General features: G+C 57.5%; 1 protein-coding gene across 1 annotated transcript; it reads left to right on the plus strand.

Moving 5' to 3' along the window:
- The first annotated feature begins 482 nt into the window (after positions 1–482).
- Positions 483–18,878, plus strand: SHARPIN (SHANK associated RH domain interactor). Its single transcript, XM_063131257.1, has 14 exons — positions 483–701; positions 2,628–2,802; positions 3,884–4,003; positions 4,811–4,952; positions 5,105–5,195; positions 5,416–5,692; positions 5,880–6,013; positions 6,352–6,525; positions 14,475–14,635; positions 14,725–14,836; positions 15,116–15,295; positions 16,191–16,292; positions 16,688–16,831; positions 18,292–18,878. Exons 1-14 carry the CDS (start codon positions 483–485, stop codon positions 18,370–18,372), a joined length of 2,112 nt encoding a protein of 703 aa, XP_062987327.1. The 3' UTR covers positions 18,373–18,878.
- The last annotated feature ends 43 nt before the right edge of the window (positions 18,879–18,921 follow it).

Below are 18,921 nucleotides of genomic sequence, written 5' to 3' on the forward strand. Positions count from 1 at the left end.
CCGGGGCTCTTGACGCAGCCGGCGCCACCGCCGGGAGGACGACGACGAGAAGAAGGGATGCTTTGAGGTGGATTCCTGCATTGAGCAGGGGGTTGGACTGGATGGCCTCGTAGGCCCCTTCCAACTCGGCTATTGTAAGATTCGGAGGAGGAGGAGGAGGAGGAGGGGCATCATCAGGCTGGCTGCGCGGAGGTGAGCAGGGGGCAGCTCATGCGTGAATCCGCCCCCCTTCCCCTCGCTCTCCCTCAGGCGTGGGCCGCTTGTGGCCCTCCAGCCCTTTTTTCTTTTTCGGACTACAATTCCCATCAGCCCTCAGCATTGGCTTGGGCTGACAGGAGTCATACGCCGAAGGAACAGCAGCAGCAGCAGCAGCAAAGGCTGCTCTCTTCCGACCCCGGAACCCGGGAGGACGGGCGGCGCTTGGCGGGGGACGAACGGACGGGCGGAAGCGGCGGAAGCTTCCGGTTCCGGGCGGCGTCGCGATGGCGGCGGTGCCGGGCTCGAGCTCCGCCCCGGCTCCGGCCGGCCTGCTGCTGCTGGCCTCGGCCCGGGCCTGGGTGCCGCGTCCGCTGGCGCCGTCTCTCTCCTCGCCGCCGGGCCGGGAGACGCAGCGCCTCCTCCGGCTCCAGCTGAGCGCCGCCCCGGGCCCTGAGCGCTTCCGACTCGGCCTGAGGGGCGGGCCCGACTCGGGGCCCGAAGCGGTGAGAGGGAGAAGGGAAGGGAAGGGAAGGGAAGGGGGGCGGCTCGACGGGCCTCCCCGGCTGGGCTCCGCAGCGAGGGCAGCCCGCGGGAGGCGAGTCCGTGCGGCTGGCAGGCGGCTCCTCCTTGCCCCGCGTCCCCAGGAGGCCGCTCCTGCCCTGCCCTGCCCTGCCCTGCCTGCCTGGAGTTCCAAAGGCCGTTTCTCGGCTGCTCTTGGGCGGCCCGTTGGCCCCTGGCTCAAGAAGAAGAACAAGGAGGAACACCCTCCCTCCCGCCCCCCGCGCGATCTGTGGGTCAGGAGAAGGGGGCGGCAGGGTCTTCGTTCGCGAGGCAGGCAGGCGGCCCCCGGCCCTTGCTTGAGAGACAGGCCAGACCCTCCTCTGGACGGAGCAGGGCTCCCCACCCCACCCTGGTCTACAAGACCGCGACCCCCGTCCTGGTTCCCCACTTCTATAGGACCTGATTTCTCAGCGTGCCCTCGGTGCCATCCTGCGCCAAATTCCATCACCCCTACGGCCCTTTCTTCACGGTGCCCAATTGGGAGAGAGCCAACCCTGCCTCCCACTGCTGACCCAGCCGGGGAGTGGGGCTAGATACTGACTTCTACGTAGCTGGATTGGGGGGGGGGGCTTGCAGCGGTTGGGGACGATGGCATGCCAGCCGTGCCTCTTGAATCTGCCCCCTCCTCTCCATGCCCTTCAACGTACAAAGTGTTGGTCGTTACCTTTAAAGCCCTACATGGTTTGGGTCCAGGTTACCTGCGGGATCACCTTCTCCCGTACAGTCCGCCCCGCACACTCAGGTCCTTTGGGGAGAACTTACTTCAGTCAGCTAAAACTAGGCTGACGTCAGTTTCCCAGAGGACCTTTTCTTCTGTCACCCCCAGATTGTGGAACGGCCTGCCGGAGGGGAGTCGTAAAATTAACTCTCTGTGTGATTTTTTAAGGCAGCTTTAAAGACTAGCCTTTTCCAGCAGGCCTATCCAGATCAATGTAAAATCAAGAATTTGTAAGATGTATTGATTCTGTACTAATGTTGTTCCCCGCCTCGATCCAAAGGGAGAGGCGGGTAAGAAATAAATAAATATTATTATTATTATTATTATTATTATTATTTATTTCCTTTCCCCAGTAAGCAGCCCTGACGCTCCACTCTGTTTCCTTGAGATGCCCTGGTCAGAGAGCAGGGCAGAAACAGGACACCTGGGTATTGCTGGCTCCTGCCTGTGGAATTCCAGAGGGGGGAGGGGGGGAATGGAATGTATTTATACCAGAAATGGTAGAAACTTCCTTCTCTGCAGAGCAGCTCATAGGGCTTCACATTGTATTGGAGATTTAAGAACATCAGAAGAGCCCTGAGCCTGGATCAGACCAAGGGTCCATCTAGTCCAGCACTCTGTTCATGCACTGGCTAAGCAGCTGTCGGCCAGGGACCAGAAAAGCAGGACATGGTGCAACAGCACCCTCCCACCCATGTTCCCCAGCAACTGGTGTCTATAGGCTTACTGCCTCGAATACTAGAGATAGCACACAACCATTAGGGCTAGTAGCCATGGATAGCCTTCTTTTCTAGGAGTTTATCCAATTCCCTTCTAAAGCCATCCAAACTGGTGGCCTTCACTACACCTTGTGGTAGTGAGTTCCATCACTTAACAATGCACTGTGTGAAGAAGTCCTTCCTTTTATTTGTCCTGGATCTCCCACCCATCAGCTTCATGGGAGGACCCCATTTGGGTTCTAGTATTTTGAGAGAGAGATTCATCTTTTAAGCCACAGAAGGGGCTGTCAGCATCACAGCACTGACAAGGGAGGCTCTGCTAGGAAATAGAATTTTACCCACTTGGTTGGCTGGGGGACGGGGCGCTCACAGGTGGAACAGACTGGGCTGTTTGACGTTGCACTGGCCCAGTGACCCTCTTCTGCCCCCAGAGCCTTGTTGAGTACAGCCTCAAAGAGATCTCCTATGAGGCGAAGACCGCCACGTGTCATGAACTGAAGGTCTTGGCCCGCCCGGACGACCCCCTCGTCTTCCACTTTGAGGATGAGCACGAGGCACAGAAGTGGTGGACGGTCATCAGCAGCTCCCTCCGAGAGGTGCAGAGAGGTCAGCCGCTGCCCAGGAAGGCCTTGGCAAGGCCCAGTTAGTTGTCTGTGACACCAAAAGGAGCTGGCTGTTCAGACGAGCCACATTTTGTTACGTGGGCAGGAGGGGAGATGTTAGCACCCTTTTGGCAAAAAGGTGCCTACCCATATTGGTTCGATCTGTGGGGCGGTTAGCATGGGTTTCTGGGCCCAGCCGGCAAGAGTCCATAGGTTGAGAAAACAGGCTGCCTTGGCTGAAACTGCGTAGCGTGGGCCATAGAGGGAGCAGCATTGCAATGCAAACCCCGCCCCCCAAACACACACCCAAACACTCCTGGGCTGTAGCAGGCTGAAGGTGGAGGCAGTTCAGGCTGCGTTCCTGAGTGGCAGCTATTGAGCTCACAGTTGGCTCCGTACGTTGGGTTGGAGCTGCCTGGCACTGCAAGATAAGTCTGTTTCCCAACGCAAGAGGCTGGCTGGCTGAGAACAAGCAGTGTCCAATTCTGCCAGCGAGTGTGTGTGTGTCTGTGTGTGTGTAAAAGCCCTTTTCATTGTCAAAGGAAGCTCCCCTGTGTTCAAAATGAATAATGGCTTCCAGATTAAGCAGCCCTTTGTAGCCTGCTGCTCCTCCCTGTCCTCCTTGGGCATGTCTGTCTTTAAAGACCAAGCGTTAATGTTCCTGACTTATTGAGATTCATAAGTTCGTCAGGGTAGATTGCTAGCAGACTCTGTCAGATGTATTTGCCTTGATGGGCAATTAGGTGTGGGCATTTCTAAGCATCCAGGGTCACTCTTCATTTGATGTAGCAGTCTGTAGAGCAGCCTTCCTCAACCTGGGGCGCTCCAGATGTGTTGGACTACAACTCCCAGAATGCCCCAGCCATTCTGGGAGATGCAGTCCAACACATCTGGAGCGCCCCAGGTTGAGGAAGGCTGCTGTAGAGGGTGTGTTTGTGTGCCTGCATAGATTCCTCTTTTCCTTTAGGGTAGCCTTTTCTCCTACGTAGAATTTGAGGGCTATTCCTCTCTGACCTGGCAGTGTCTGCCTCCTAATTGGCCTGGGAGTCACAGAACTCCTCCCATAAACTCTTCTCTCTCCCCAGCTACTGAGGGTACCAGCATGCTCGCGGGACGGCCTCCTCCTCCTCATCCCTTAGTGGCTGTGAACTCTTTGCCTGTGTCAGAAGTTGAGGCCTCTCTCCCCTTGGAACTTGCGAGGAAAGGTTGGTGGCAGACTGGCGTGGGGCGCTTTTCACCTAGCAGTTTGGTGACCAAAGGAACCTACATGTGGCTCTGCCTGAACCTCCTTTCTGGCTATTGAAGGCCGGCAGACAGAAGAAAGAATTAATGTTTCTAGAAAAGATTTTGCCCATTCAGCTTTTTCTACCTGGAAAGCCACGTTCTGCAAGTACAGGGGGGGAAATGGTGCCAATCCTGTTGTGGGCCTGATCATTTGCGTTAGCAGATCAGATTTATCTCGGCTGTTGTAAATTCTACCGAGCTGTCAGGTAACATGGTAGCTGCATATTTTAAGTGCTTCTTCACCCAACACCAAGTCAGGCTGCTGCTTCTGTTTGTACAATGGTGGTTGGAGGAGAGTTGGGTTAAGGGGAATTGGGTGAAATCCTAGTTTCAACAATTGCTATAAATCTCCCACGTGATACTAAAAAAGCGAGCTGTGCTTACTGTCTGAATTGCTTCCTGGAACTCAACTGCTGCAAGGTCCCCAAAGGGGCAAGGTGGGGCCCAGGGATTTGCTGTGGATATTGCAAATTCCTGTAACTGCCCTAAAATTGGGAAGTGGGCTGTTTATTTATTTTTAGGGAATTTATAACTTGCTTTTTGGTGCAAAGTCCTTAAACTGAGACACAACGGTCGAAATCTAGAAAAGCAATGATATCAGTCTGCGGGAATAAACAGAGGGATAAACCAGAGTTGTGCTGCGGTCAAGGATGCCTGCAGAGCCAAGAGAGGAGAACGGTGCTGCGCGTCTGTCATACATGTGACCGCTGTCTAAAATCCTTTCCCAGAAGACCTGGCGAATCATCTTTCTGTGGCTATCGAGCTCGGGAACGAGGAGGAGGCCATGCGATGCGCCACGGTGCTCGCTCATCAGCACGCCACGCTGCGCATCCTGCTGAAGGAAGCCTGCTACCCCACGAGCGAGATCAGGTGCGGCTGCAGGGGAGCTGGGCGGTGCCACCCTCCGGAGGCTGCTGGGCAGGGTGGCCCTTGTATTTCGGGTGGGGCTTCCTGTCCTCTTTCTGCTGGCGCAACGTTGACCGTGATGTGGCCGTCTCATTGGCTGCTTTCTTCCCGTTTAGCATGAAAGTGCAAGTGGAGGACGCCACGTGCTCCGCCAGCATCACCACCCGCGTCCACACCTACACCACAATTGCAACGCTCAGGCAGCAGGTAACTGGGCCATAGCTTTTCTAAGGCAGGAGCGCAGGGTGCTGGTCTCCCAGCCAGGGCGGCCTGTGGGGCAGCTGCTTGCCTCTTGTCCTGGCGAGGGTGGCCGTGCCACGCCTCAGAGCACTGTGAAAGGGGTGGGGGAAGGTGCCAGGCAGTGGGCTTGGGTGGCCCCCTTTCTACTTCCTGCACCTCTCTCTCTCTTCCTCGCCCCCCTCCCCAGGTCTTTCAGGATTATGGGTTCCACCCCAGTGTCCAGCGCTGGATCATTGGCCAGTGCCTTTGCGTGGACGACCGGACTGTCGGCTCCTACGGAATCCGGAAGGATGGAGATACGGCCTTTCTCTACCTACTCTCGGCAAAAGGCGCCAAGCTCTCAGAGCAGCGTTACCAGGAGGACAAAGACTGGGCCGTGCTGCAGCCGGCTCCCTCGTCACTCGCCGACAGCACCGACACCAAGCACAAATACAGCACTTTGCCCAGCCCTCTGCCGAAGAAAGGTGAGTGAGCCACGTGCTGCAGGGGGCGGGGGGCTCTTCCTCCTTTGTAAGCAAAGCGAGCCGAGGTCATGGCTGGCTGGCTGGCAGGGAGGGAGGGAAGGCAGGGTCACGGCATAACCACCAGCCTCCACCTTCTCCTTGGAAAGAGGTAGGCAACACCTCTCGCCAATGTCTCTTCTGCCGGCAGGTGTGAAAGACATCAACAGGAAGATGGACATTGGGGAGATCAGCCACTTCCTGGGCGCTCTGCAGCTGAGCCAGCTTCCCAGCCCGGCCCGGGCCCCTCCAGCCGCAACTGCTGCCCCCACTTCCCCTGCGCAGGTAGGCAGGGGCTCCTTCTGCTTAAAGGCACCGCGCAGGTGGCATTCATAATCCCCCCTCTCCCCAGCCCACGTGTTTTCCAATCCCCAGCGAAACTGCCCTGAGCTTTTCCCTTCCCTCAGAGGCCCCTGCAGCGCTGCTTCGTCTCACGCTGCCGTCTGCCCAAACCCGCATTTATAGGAGGGGGTGGGGTCGGGGCGCCTCCTGCGTTGGGCCTCCTCCCCTCCTGGCACTGAGCACGGGGTGGGGAGGGGGAGGCGGCGGCAACAGCAGCAGCCTCTTGGCCCATTGCTGGCCCGGCTGGTGCTGAAGCTGGCCTTTCCCCTCTCCCTCTGCAGGCGGGCTGGTCGTGTCCCACCTGCACGTTCATCAACAAGCCCACCCGTCCCGGCTGCGAGATGTGCAGCACAGATCGGCCAGCCAACTACGTGGTTCCTGGGAGCTACAAGCCGGATGAGATGGAGCTGTGGCGGATGCATCAGGAGAAGGAGGGGATCTTGCAGTACCAGAAGGTAAGCCAGATGTCCCCTTCTGCCCTTGGCGATCTGCTGAGAGGCCCCCCGGACTGCGATCTTTGCCAAGTGCCTTCTGCTTCTGCAGGGCCCTCCCGGCCAGGGATGGCCTGGTGCGCCGGCGCCTGGTCTGAGGGAAGAAGGCCCCCGAGAGCTCTGTTTGCTGTTTAGCTGGCATCTGCCCTTTGAGTCTTAACCCTGTGGCTGGTGTTCTGAATTGTGGTGCTTTTAGGTTCTGTATTTCACTGAGTATTTTCTGGGGAAGCGGGATAGGAACAGAAGTGGCATTTGATAGCAAGAGGAAAAAGGAGGGGGGTGCATATCCCAGGCGCTGGCAAAACCATTCTCTTTATTATTATTGCTCTTCGCAGCTCAACGTGTTTTCGGAGAATTAATCTCTCTCCTTTCTTAGGAGCAATAATGTTCAGCAGTGAAACTGTTCTCCGCTTAACTGGTGTAAACAAACGGACCTTTTTGTGAACCGCCCAGAGAGCTCCGGCTATTAGGTGGTATAGAAATGCGATAAATAAATAAATTCCAGGTTTTAGAGGCGGTGGCAGTCAGCGTGGCTCTGGAATAGGAAATGTGAAGGCAACGTTGACCACGAGCCTTCGATGGGGCTGCGCCTCCCCTGAACGACCAGGGGCTCAGCCGGGAGCCCTCCTGGACTCTGGGCTCACTGGGGAAGCCCAGGTGGCTGCGGTGTCCAGGAGGGCCTCTACCAGCTCAGGCTGCAGTGCCAGCAGGAGAGGGCAGGCCTTCATCGGGGCCTTTCCTGCCCCTGCAAGCTTTTAGGAAGGCCCTGAAGCCGTGCGCGCGCGCTCTGGCCTTCTGCCGAGTAGGTTTCAGTGGCCTGGTCTGGATTTTCAGTTGCGATTGCGTTTTGGGTCTTAGCACCGTCCGGCCTAGATGTTTTATTGCTATTAATTATGACTATTTTATGGATTTTGCTTCATTGGGGGTTATTGTGAAGGCTGCTTTGGGAGGACTTTGGCCCTTAAAAGCAGCCTAGAAATACTCAGAATAAAATAATGAATAGAAGAAGGGGGGAAGCTTCCAGGTGCACAGAAGTAGGTTTATTGAGCCAACCCCTTCCAAATACCTTTTCCGGTGGCAACTTTTGCCATCTTCGTAACTGATAATGGCATAATTGTGTGAAGTAGGTGGTTTTTATCTTTTCATGGATGTATCCCTGCTAGTAGGTTTTTTTTAAATTTCCTTTTGTGCAAGTGATATTTTTGAGTTTTATTTTAACTTTATTTCAATGCCTTGGGCTCAATAGACCCGCAGGCAGGCAGGCAGGCAGGCAGGCAGGCAGGCAGGCAGGCAGGCAGGCAGGCTGGGGCTGGGGCTGGGGCTGGGGCTGGGGCTGGGGCTGGGGCTGCTTGCTCTTGGCAGAGGAGGCCCAGTGGTGGCTGGCGGTGGGGCGAAGCAGGCGGCTCCCGGCGAGCCCTGGCCCCCAGTGACTCTCTTCTCTTCTCTCTTTTTTCTCTTGTGGCAGGAAAAGGGAAGGAGAGAAGAGGGCTCAGCCGTGCCCTGTGCCCACAGCCAAGGGTCCCTGGAGGACTTCATCCACCTCTCCTCGGAGTTCTCGTAGCTGCCTCTCGGAGGCCTGCCCCACACGCTTCCTGTTTTGCCATGGGGCCTTGCATGGTTCGAGGCTCTGGGGAGACGGGTGCCGTGCCAGCGGCTGTGGAGACGAGCCAGGCGCAGACGGAGCCCCAGTGGCTGGGGCAGGGCGGGCGTCTTGCGGCGCTCTCTGGTTCCTCAAAGCACTTCTGGGAATATGCAGCTCCGGGTTTCTGTTGCCGGCTGGTCCTTGGAAGCTTCACGGATCAGTCAGCCTTGGAGCAAGTGGGGAAAAGCGGGACATTGTGGGGAACTCTACAAAGGGCTTTGAGGACGCCCTGCAATAACGGCAGCAGTGCTCCCCGGGAGGCACGGCTGGGCTTGCCTGACCCGTCCTCCTCTTCCCCCCACCCACCCCTGCCTGCCTGCCTGCCTGCCCCGTCTCCGGCCTGGGAGCCTCTCCCTGGTGTCCACTTGCTGGCCCAGTCCGGCAGCCCAAGCCTCCCTGTCCAAGGGCCCGCCGCTCCTGTGCAAAGGAGTGAGCAGGTGTGAGCCCGTGACGGTTGCAGCTGGGCCCTGGGGCGGGTCCCAGCTTGGAATCCCTCCCTGAGACCCCTCCTCTCCCGGGGGGGGGTGTTCAACGGAGCTTCCCCTTAGTTGCGCCCCCCACAAACTGTGTGTCGACACAGTTTGGCAGGGGTGGGGGTGAATCGGAAGCGCAGCTTTGCAGGGGGGGTACTCACGCCACGGAGGCCGTGGGCTGCCCAGAGAATTGGCCCCGCTCCGCCCCCTGGCAGTTGCCCCACGGGCCAGCTGGCGTAGGTGGGGCCTGCAACCGCCTCCTTCCTCTGGCCTCAGAAGTACCTGCAGTGCCTGACCCGGGCGGCCTTTGGCTCTTGGCCCCGCTCACCCATCGCCTCGCCTCTCCCGGTTCCGGGTGGAAGGCGGCAGGTGTGGCCCGGGGCCGTTCAGACCAAGGCCTTTTGCCTCCTGCCAGGAGCCACCGCGGCTGCCGGCTTGGCTCTGGCCCTGGGGCCGGGATTGGCTGGACAGCCTGCTGCCCTCCGCAGGTGCCTTTCTGAGCTCCTGCACAAGGAAGCCGTTGCTGGACCAGTTGGCAGAAGTAACCCAAAAAACAAGGCTCCTGCCCATCTCTCTGCCTTTGAAACTTTCTACTGAAGCCACACTGGAAACAGAGGCCCGCTGGGTGGGATTCATCCGGTACCTCTGCCTTAATAGCACTTCGCGAGGGGAAAATGCTCGGGCTCCCCCCCTCCCCCCCCCGGCTCCCCGTTGCTTCTAGGTTAGCCAGATGGTGTTGTGGGCGGAGGAGCGCTCTTGTGCCTTCTGGAGGCGAGTCAGTCCCAGCCGCTGCTTGCCTCCCATTGGACAAAGCCAGCCGGCGGATCTGGGCGCAGACAGCACCCTGCTCCGGCACCCCCCGATGGGAGTTTACCACAAGGAGCAGCGCATGCCAGAGAGCTAATGTCCTCCTTTCTATGTACTGAACACTTGCGTTTTTCCTGCAATGGAGGTTTCAGGTGACATTTTGAGACGCGTTAATATCTGCCTAACGGGTTTGTATAGCTGAAGTTCCAAAGTGAATTGGAGAGCAAATCCTTGTAGTTCTATTAAACGTTTCCTTCGAGCCAGGCTGCCTGCTCTGGTGGGACTTCTCGGCGTCTTTGACTGATGGGGAGGCCGTGACTAAACCGATACTCCTTGGTTCCCCGACGGAGAGTTGGGAAGTGCTGAGGGGGAGCCTGGCCTACCATTCGCACCCCACGTCTCTCAAGGGGCCCAACCCCCCGCCCTGCGCTGAAGTCCTGTAGTGCCTGGCAGCTGAGGAGGGAATCCCAGCAGTTTGCCCGGGCCGGGTACATCTCGGGTCAGCAGAGTTCAAAAGCAAGGCTGCAGCCCTCGGAGGGTTGCCTGAAGGGTCACGAAGGCAGGGCTGCTGCTGCTGCTGCTGCTGCTTGGGGTGTCAGATCCTGCAGGGCTGCTGTTGCCCCATCCCCGAAAAGGGCCGCTGATCATGGCGGCCTCGTGGAGCCGGCTGCCTTGCCACTGGCCACTAACCAAGGGGTGACGTTCTTGGTGGGCAGGCCGGCATATGGCCTCTGCCCCCCTGCGCTAGGAGTCGTTTGGTGTATGCAGAGGTGTGATGGATGTCCGGGACATGAGAAGGGGGGGGGGGGATTGCACGCACGCACGCACGCGATTACACACACACACACACCGCCTCCCAGGGGAGGAGGCTGCAGCTGTCACAGCACTGCGTTGCTTTTTCTAAATGATGGTAATAGTACATTTAGAATCCTGAGAACATTTAGATGGCATTGGACGGGTTAAAACCAAGTGTGATGCACCCTTTGCCACGTTCCCCCGCTTCAGCGCAGCTCAGAAGGGCTTCTGTGGCTTCCGAGAGGCCCTCTTGTGAGGTTGGGCAAGGCAGTGGGTTTGGGGAACCACCAACGTCGACGGACCGACCGGAGACGCTCTCCCTGGGGGTCTCCTTACGCAAGCTCCGGTGAAATGAGCCGGAGCTCCTACCGGTCCCAGCACCCCCAGTCAAGGAGTGGGGCAGGGGGGGGGGCTGGCCCTGAGCACCACTTCTGAAAAGGTGGAATCCATTTGGGGCAGCTGGTGGGGAAACCCTTGGGTCCAGTCTGGACATTCTGGCATTTTGGCTGTTCAGGCCCATAGAGCCTTTAAAAAAGAAAAAAAGTTACTTAAAATACTTCCTGGCCACCTCTCAAGGTAGCTTAACAGCAACAAGAGCCTAGATCAGCCTTCCTCAACCTGGGGCGCTCCAGATGTGTTGGACTACAACTTCCAGAATGCCCCAGCCAGGGCATTCTGGGAGATGCAGTCCAACACATCTGGAGTGCCCCAGGTCGAGGAAGGCTGGCCTAGATGGTAGCAGCCTACAAGAGCCACCTAATCTGAGCAAATGGCAAGTCTGCAATGGGTGGGCAGGCCCTAACCGCAACCCCAGAGCCAGGTACAAAAGGCAGGGCCTTCGTGGTGAAGAGCCAGGTGCCTCGGAGCGCCTTCTGAGCCCAGAAATTGGTTTCCAATACCAGAACCGAACTGAGCTCACAAGTCCCTTTCCCACAAATTCCACTCCTGGTTACCCCAAGTTTTCTTCATTTCACCAGCCTAATTTGGGCTGGGGGAGGGGAGGAAGCATTTCGCTGCTAATCCTGACCTGCTTTCTGCCCACCCCGGGGTCTGCCCTGGCTGGCAGCCCGCTTGAAGGTCTCACCGTCTTTCCCAGCCATCTCTGGAGACGGAACCTGGGTCCGTCTGCCTGCAGATCAGTGCTCTGCCAAGAGATGATCGATGCGCCTAATGGCCCTGGCAAGTGAGTCCGCCTCTCTCCGGGTTGACACGGGCTGGCAGCAGCGCCCATGGTGTGCAGATGGGGCTGCCTGAGCCTTCTGTGTTCTGCTGGAGCACCGCCACTTGTCTCCAGCCCCCTCACCCCTTCATTCCCCCCCCCCCAAGTTCGCTGGGAGAGGAATTCCGTCTAAGGTTTAGCTGGGACCAAGAGCCGGAACCCAGGAAGGGCATTCTGGGGACCAGCTGAAACGTTCATAGAATCATAGAATAGCAGAGTTGGAAGGGGCCTACAAGGCCATCCAGTCCAACCCCCTGCTCAATGCAGGAATCCACCCTAAAGCATCCCTGACAGATGCTTGTCCGGCTGCCTCTTGAATGCCTCTAGTGTGGGAGAGCCCACAACCTCCCTCGGTAACCGATTCCATTGTCGTACTACTCTAACAGTCAGGAAGTTTTTCCTGATGTCCAACTGGAATCTGGCTTCCTGTAACTTGAGCCCGTTATTCTGTGTCCTGCACTCTGGGATGAATGAGAAGAGATCCTGGCCTTCCTCTGTGTGACAACCTTTGAAGTATTTGAAGCGTGCTATCATGTCTCTCCTCAATTTTCCCATTCTGTGTTATTACATGCATACAAATAATATGCCCTATTAGTACTGGTGTGTGTGTGTGTGTGTGTGTGTGTGTGTGTGTGTGTGTGTGTGTGTGTGTATGTAAGAGAAAGGGGGGGATAATATTTGTGATTTAACTCAGTTCAGAGGATCCCTGCAAAATACACACTGTCTTATGTATATGTTGAATCTGAAGATGAATGAGATTCGTTATGCCAATATTAAAGAAAGGAAGGTAACATTTGAATGAATGATTTATTTATTGCATTTCTGTACTGCTCCAATAGCTGAAGCTCTCTGGGCGGTTCACAAAAATTAAAACCATTCAAAGGATAAGACAGTTTAAAACATGATATAAAATACAATATAAAAGCACAACCAGGATAAAATCAGCAGCGGTGCAGAAATACAAATTTAAAACAGGAAAGTTAAAATTTATTTATAGACTGTTCAAATGCTGAGAGAATAAAAAGGCTTCTGAAAGAATATAGTGTAGGTGCCAGACGAACCTCCTTCGGGAGCTCAGTCCACAGCCAGGGTGCCACAGCAGAGAAGGCAGAATTGCCTTCTGCCATAGCAGAATTGTGTTGCTGTTGGGCTTTTACCTTAATATGATTTATTAGTTTTGCCACAGTGGTTTATTTCTGTACTTTATATGTTCATGCAGCGATTGAGGATGCCGAGACTGTTCTTCAGTGTTTGGTGTAATGAATTCTTCCTGTGATAGTCTTAATAGGCATCAGCTTTCAATACTGAATTGGTATCCGCTTAGTATAGGTTGGTAAGAAAGTTGAGGGGGGTCTAATGCCAGTTTTAGCCAGGGTGTGATGGGAGTTTCTTTTTCAGGGGGCCACCACTAAAAAGGCTCTGTCGAGCGTGCTGCCAATCTGCCTCAGTGGAAGCGTGTGCAGCAAGCCTCCTAACATTTATTTATTACACTTCTCTACCGCCCTGCTAAACATTAAAAATCTATATACAAAATTTTAAAACATAAAAAACAGCTTTTCACGGTCTAGCTCCTGCCTATCTCTCCTCTCTCATCTCACACTATTGCCCCGCTCGTGCTCTCCGCTCCTCTGATGTCATGCTTCTCGCCTGCCCAAGGGACTCTACTTCCCTTACTCGGCTTCGTCCTTTTTCCTCTGCTGCCCCTTACGCCTGGAACGCTCTTCCAGAACACTTGAGAACTACAAACTCAATCACAGCTTTTAAAACTCAGCTAAAAACTTTTCTGTTCCCTATAGCTTTTAAATATTGAGTTTGTTCTGACCCTATACTGTCAGCTTCACCCTACCCGGTACCTGTTTACACTTCCCTGTGCCTGTTTGCATTCTCCTTCCCTCTTTATTGTTTACTACAACTTATTAGATTGTAAGCCTATGCGGCAGGGTCTTGCTATTTACTGTGTAATCTGTACAGCACCATGTACATTGATGGTGCTATATAAATAAATAAATAATAATAATAATAACATTTAAAACCAATTTTAAGCACTCAGCAAGAGGCCTCACGCAGGAGAAGGCAGACCGTAATAAACATTGAACCAGTGATGTTGAAGTTCTAAAGACCAGAAATGGAATTGTAAATTCTACCCCCAAGCTACAGCTGCTGCTGTGAGCTGGAAGGTGGAGGTGGTGGTGGGGGCATGCTCTTGGGTGAGAGTGACTCAGTCGTGGGGGGCGTCACGCTTGAGGCTCTGCTGTTCTCACACACGCACACACACACACACACGCAAGCTGTGAAGGCTGTCTGAGCTCTTGCATGGCTAGGGGACTGAGGGACCGGAAGGCCACGGAGCTTTAAGTGGCCACCCAGAGAGCCTCGCCCTGGACAAACACGGCTGCGGCTTCCATGGAGAAATGAGGCCACCTCAAGGAGCGGCCGTGGGAGGCTTCTCGGCCACCACCACAAGGGCCACAAACGCTCCGTGTCTCCGCCTTGCACCTGCCCCCCAACGTACGGCGGAGGCGGACCTGCCTTACGGGAGGCTGCAAGGGTGGCAGAGGGGCCGGCGGCCGCGCACGTTGAAATGCCAACGTGCTGCCTCAGTAGTATTTATCGTATAGTATTATTATGGCCAAAGGGTCCGGTTACAGCGAAGACGCCGGCAGCTCTGGCTGGATTTCTGCGACCCGCCCTTCACAGGGTGTCTGTTGTTCTGTGCGGAAGGTTTGTGTCCCGTTTCAGCGGGTTCTGAACCACTGAGAGGCTTCTGTCTCTTTTCGCAGTGTTGTGTGTGTGTGTGTGTGTGTGTGTGAGTGTGAGTCTCCCACTGGAAGGGACAGACCCCCGACCCCTCCCCTATCCAGGTCTGGGGGCGATGTTGCCGTGGCCGTGCAATCAGTGTGCGCCACAGCTGCCGCCTGGGGCGCCCGGCCATTCGTTCCTGCCCGCTGGGAGCCCCTCTGCCGCCTTCCCCCTGCAGGCCCAGGAGCAGGATCGGCTGCAGAACTTCCAGCAGCTGTGCCAGCTGGACGAAGAGGCCCTGGTGCCCAACCAGGAGGAGATTGAGTGCCGCATCTGCTACCTGGACGTGGCGCCCGGCGAGGGGGTGCTGCTGCGGGAGTGCCTGCACAGCTTCTGCAGGTATGGTGCTCCCCGGCCGTTTGGGTGGAGGGGCTGCACCGCCTCAGGGAGTGGGCTCACCCCTGCCTCCCTCCCTCCCTCCCACCCAGGGACTGCCTGCGCCAGCTGGTCAACTGCAGCGAGGAGCCCCAGGTGGCCTGCCCCTTCCGAGACGCCGCCTACGCCTGCAGCAGCCACCTCCAGGACAGGGAGATCCGGTCGGTGAGTGCTCAGCCTCAGCGCCCTGGTCTGGGGCCGCTGCCCAGCTCCGTTAGGTGGCGGCCTCCTGCCCAAGCGGCCTGAGAAGCGAGGCCTTGGAATGGGTCGCCTTTCCTTGGTGTGGAAGCTTTGGAGACCTTCGATACCAAACTCCTCCTCGTGCAGTCGGGAAAACCGAGGTGCGGGGAGGCGGCCGGTGGTTCCTTCCACTGCCCCTAGTGCCCTCGCCAGCCCTAGCCCCTTCCGCCTGGGGTCTCTGAGACCGCTGCTCCACCTCTGCAGCTGGTGTCGTGGGAGGAGTACGAGCGCTTCCTGGAGCGGCGGCTGTCCGTGGCTGAGAGCCGGGCCCAGAACAGCTACCACTGCCAGACGGCCGACTGCCTGGGCTGGTGCATCTACGAGGACGACGTCAACGAGTTCCGCTGCCCCATCTGCTGGGCTCTCAACTGCCTCGTCTGCAAGGTGAGCCGCTACGATCCCAGCATGCCTTGCTCCAGCTGCACCATTGCATGCTGGGAAAAGTGCCCTGTGCTACAGGCCCTGAGGCCCAGAGGAGTGCAGGGAAAAACGAATCAGAACGTTTCACAAGCTGTTGGGGACGGACAAGACAGGAATATGGGTTGGTAGAAGAGGCCTGGGGGCCGGGAGGGAGGGTAGGGGCTCACCTGCGGAGCAGCCGACATTACTCCGCACACCTGCACCCGCCTTGCTCCTCCATCAGCCCCCCCCCCCGCCTGTTTGCTGGCTTCTTTCAGCACAACACTGGAGGACAGAAATGTTTTCCTTAGGAAACGCCGGTAATTCCGTGCCTCTTTACCTTCTGCCGACGCAACGGGAGCTCTGTGCCCCAGCACCCTGCAGGGCAAAGGACCACCCACCCACCCACCCACCCACGGGGCTGTTCTTGGGAGCACAAAGGCAGAGGAGGCAGCCAAACTGCAGGGGGAGCAGGGAGCAGCTCACAGGCGGAGGGGCGGCTGGCTGCAGCCCGGCCCACCTGCAGCAGCAGCAGCAGCAGCAGCTCACGTGGGCGGTGTTGCAGCCAACTGCAGGGCGTGATGCCCGCTTCCAGTGTTTCCCCACATAAAAAACGGCACAGCAGCAAGAAAGGAAACCACAGCTGGGCTGGTTTTCTACCTGCAGGGTGCTTCTCACAAAGGGGCGCGTTCAGAACTGGTGCCGCTCCCTCCCGTTTGAGACGGCAGCACTTCCTGCTGGTGCATCTGTAGAGCAGGCCTGTGACGGCCCTGTGGCCACGGCGGTCCTGCCCCATGCCCAGAAGCCTGCAGAGCGCCGCAGGACAGGGCCGCTGCTCGGCAGGGCCCCCGTCAGCCTGAACTCCTCCTCTTGCCCACAGGCCATTCACGAGGGCATGAACTGCAAGCAGTACCAGGACAAGCTGCAGTTCCAGGCCCACAATGATGACGATGCCGCCCGGGAGACCAGCAACATGCTCAAGGTCAGGAGCGGGACCTCAGAGCGCCCATTCCTGCGGCCCGGGGAATGCAGAGAGGGGAGGGGAGGTTTTGCTGCCTCCTCCTCCTCCTCCTCCAAATCTCATACCCTGGGGATCCTTTCCCACAGCTGCTCCTGCTTGGCTTGCCTGGCTCAATATTTAATCCGTCCTCGGTCTTCTAGAAATTGCCCAGAATGCACAGCTGGCATGATGTCGGCCTTGTGCAGAGGACAGTAGATTGACAAATGTGCAGTGGAGCTGGAGGGTGATGGGAGGGCAGGGCAGGGCAGGGCGGGCTTTGGCCAGGAAGTGGCCTGGAGGGTGGGCCCAGAAGGGCCGGGATTTGGGGAAGCCTTTCCCTCCGGGCAGCAGACGCGCTCTCTTTCCCTCTCCACTAGATGCTGGTGCAGCTGGGAGAAGCCCTGCACTGCCCCGTGTGCCGCATCATTGTGCAGAAGAAGGGGGGCTGCGATTGGCTCCGGTGCCCCGTCTGCCAGACGGAGATCTGCTGGGTGACCAAAGGGCCGCGCTGGGGGCCAGGGGTAAGGTTCAGGGTGGATGCGGACAGGGGTTGGGGTACCTCCCTGGGGCGGCAGGGCTGTGCACCCAGGAAAGGCCCCTCCTGCTCCCTCAGCAACAAGGCACCGCTGCGTTTCCTTCCTTGCAGCCGAGGCGCAGAGCCCTTTCGGAGCAGGCCCTCCACCAACCAAGCCCCCTTCCTTTCCGGTGGTCTTAGTTCCAGGAGGCAAACACTCCCCTCCTCGGCTCCCGTCCCGTCTCAGGCAGTCGCACCTCATTATTGCTCAAGCTGTCCTGGAGCCAACGACCCTCCCTGTCCGCGAGATCTCCGCTTCTTTTCTGGCCCACCGCAGCTCCCACCAGGACCAGTAGTTCCAACCTTACTTCAGTATTGCTCCTGGCTTTTTGTTAGTGGTCACTTTTTCTTTTATCGCCTGTGAAAAGGTTTGCATGGTGAAATCCTTTTTCTCTGTGTGTTGCTCCATAAGCCTGATGCCTGAGGCAGTTCATAGAATCCTTGAGGGGGAAGGGGCCACTGAGGCCATCGGGCCCAGCTCCCCTGCGCAGGGCAGGAATCCACCGGAAAGTGGTGTCATGGAATGTTCGTGAACATTTTAATGGCTCAGAGAGGTAATAGAATGTTTACACAGCGGGCAGGCAGGTGAAAGACCAGTCTGGCTATGAAGAGAACTTCACACGAGACCAACGGCTCTATGGGCTCCTTCACTGTTGGGTGTCGGGGGCAGAGGTACTGGGGAGGCCGAAGAAATGGGGTGCTGCAGGCAGGTGAAAGGGAAGGTGAAAGGGAAATGGGGTGCTGCAGGCAGGTGAAAGAGAAGGAAGAGCCAGAAAGGAAAACACAGTAAATCTGGAAAGAGAAGCAGTGAGCAAACTCTTGGGCTCCACAGGCAATCGCCACTTCCGTAGGTGGATTTTTACTGCCTTCAAACACTGATCAACAGAAGCCCTTTGTCCAATTAGCAGCGAGAGGGGTGAGCAAACCCTGCCGCCTTACTCACATGAAGGCCTGCTTTCCTCAAAGAGTTCCACTGGAGCAGCATTGGGCAGAAAGGCTGCCGCCGCTTTCCCCAGGGACCACGGGGGCGTCACTGCACAGCCGCCACTGTGGGTTCCGCCCAGCGCTGCTCCTGAACCACAGCCTCCCGCCGGGAACGCCGCTCAACCACTGGGAGCGCCAGCGCTAGCGTGTAGGTCTTGTTCAGACTGAAAAGCGCCGGAGCGAGAGCCCACGCCGGAGGGGACATTTCAAAAAGCAAAACAAAGCCCCGCCCCCGCGCGTGCTGGAAGCCCGCTGCTGCGTGGGGATAGTTGCGCACAGCCTGGGCCTTCGGCTTGTGAAGGTGGGCGAAGAGGCGGCTGCTTGTGCTAGGCAGCTCCCTGCTCGCTGGGAAGCCTGCGCAGCACCCGGGCGCCCTGCGCGATCCGCCACGAGTGCCTCACGCGCTGCCGTCCTTCCCTGCAGGGCCCTGGCGACACCAGCGGAGGCTGCCGGTGTAACGTGGACGGGGAGAGGTGCCACCCGCACTGCCAGAACTGCCACTGAGCGCCAGCTGACGGGACAAGAGGCGGGGCTGGATGCGGCCAGGCGAGGGCGGCTGCCGCCACTGCCCCGACGCGCCCTCCCAGGGCCGACCGGAGTTTGTCTTTGGGGGCAGGGAGCGAGTCCCTGCCGTGCTTTCCTTTCCCACCCTGGGCTTTTACGCATGTGGGGGTTATAGAGAGACACCCCCCGTTCATGGTTGTGGGGGAGGCTGTGTTCTCTTCCCCACAATTTACTGACGCGCTCTGCACCTACCTCAGAGAACAAGCAACGCTCACAAGCAGGATAGTTTTTCCATGCCTCCCCACTCACTGTGCCTTTGAACACGCCTCCCCTCCCCACTGCACTACCAGAATCTCGCCCCTTAACCTGTTGCCAAAGCGACGTGGGCCCCTAAGGGCACACCCGGAAGGCGGCCCGTGGCTTTGACTGCACCGTCCTGGGCACAAGCCAGTGCCTGATGCCCCACGTCCAGGGAGCCGGATCAGCATCAAGGGCGCATCAAGGGCGGCAGGAGGAGCGCAGGATGGAGGCTGCTGGCCAGGCCAGGGC

Source organism: Elgaria multicarinata, chromosome 7, assembly GCF_023053635.1.
Source record: "Elgaria multicarinata webbii isolate HBS135686 ecotype San Diego chromosome 7, rElgMul1.1.pri, whole genome shotgun sequence".
Taxonomy (NCBI): Eukaryota; Metazoa; Chordata; class Lepidosauria; order Squamata; family Anguidae; genus Elgaria; species Elgaria multicarinata.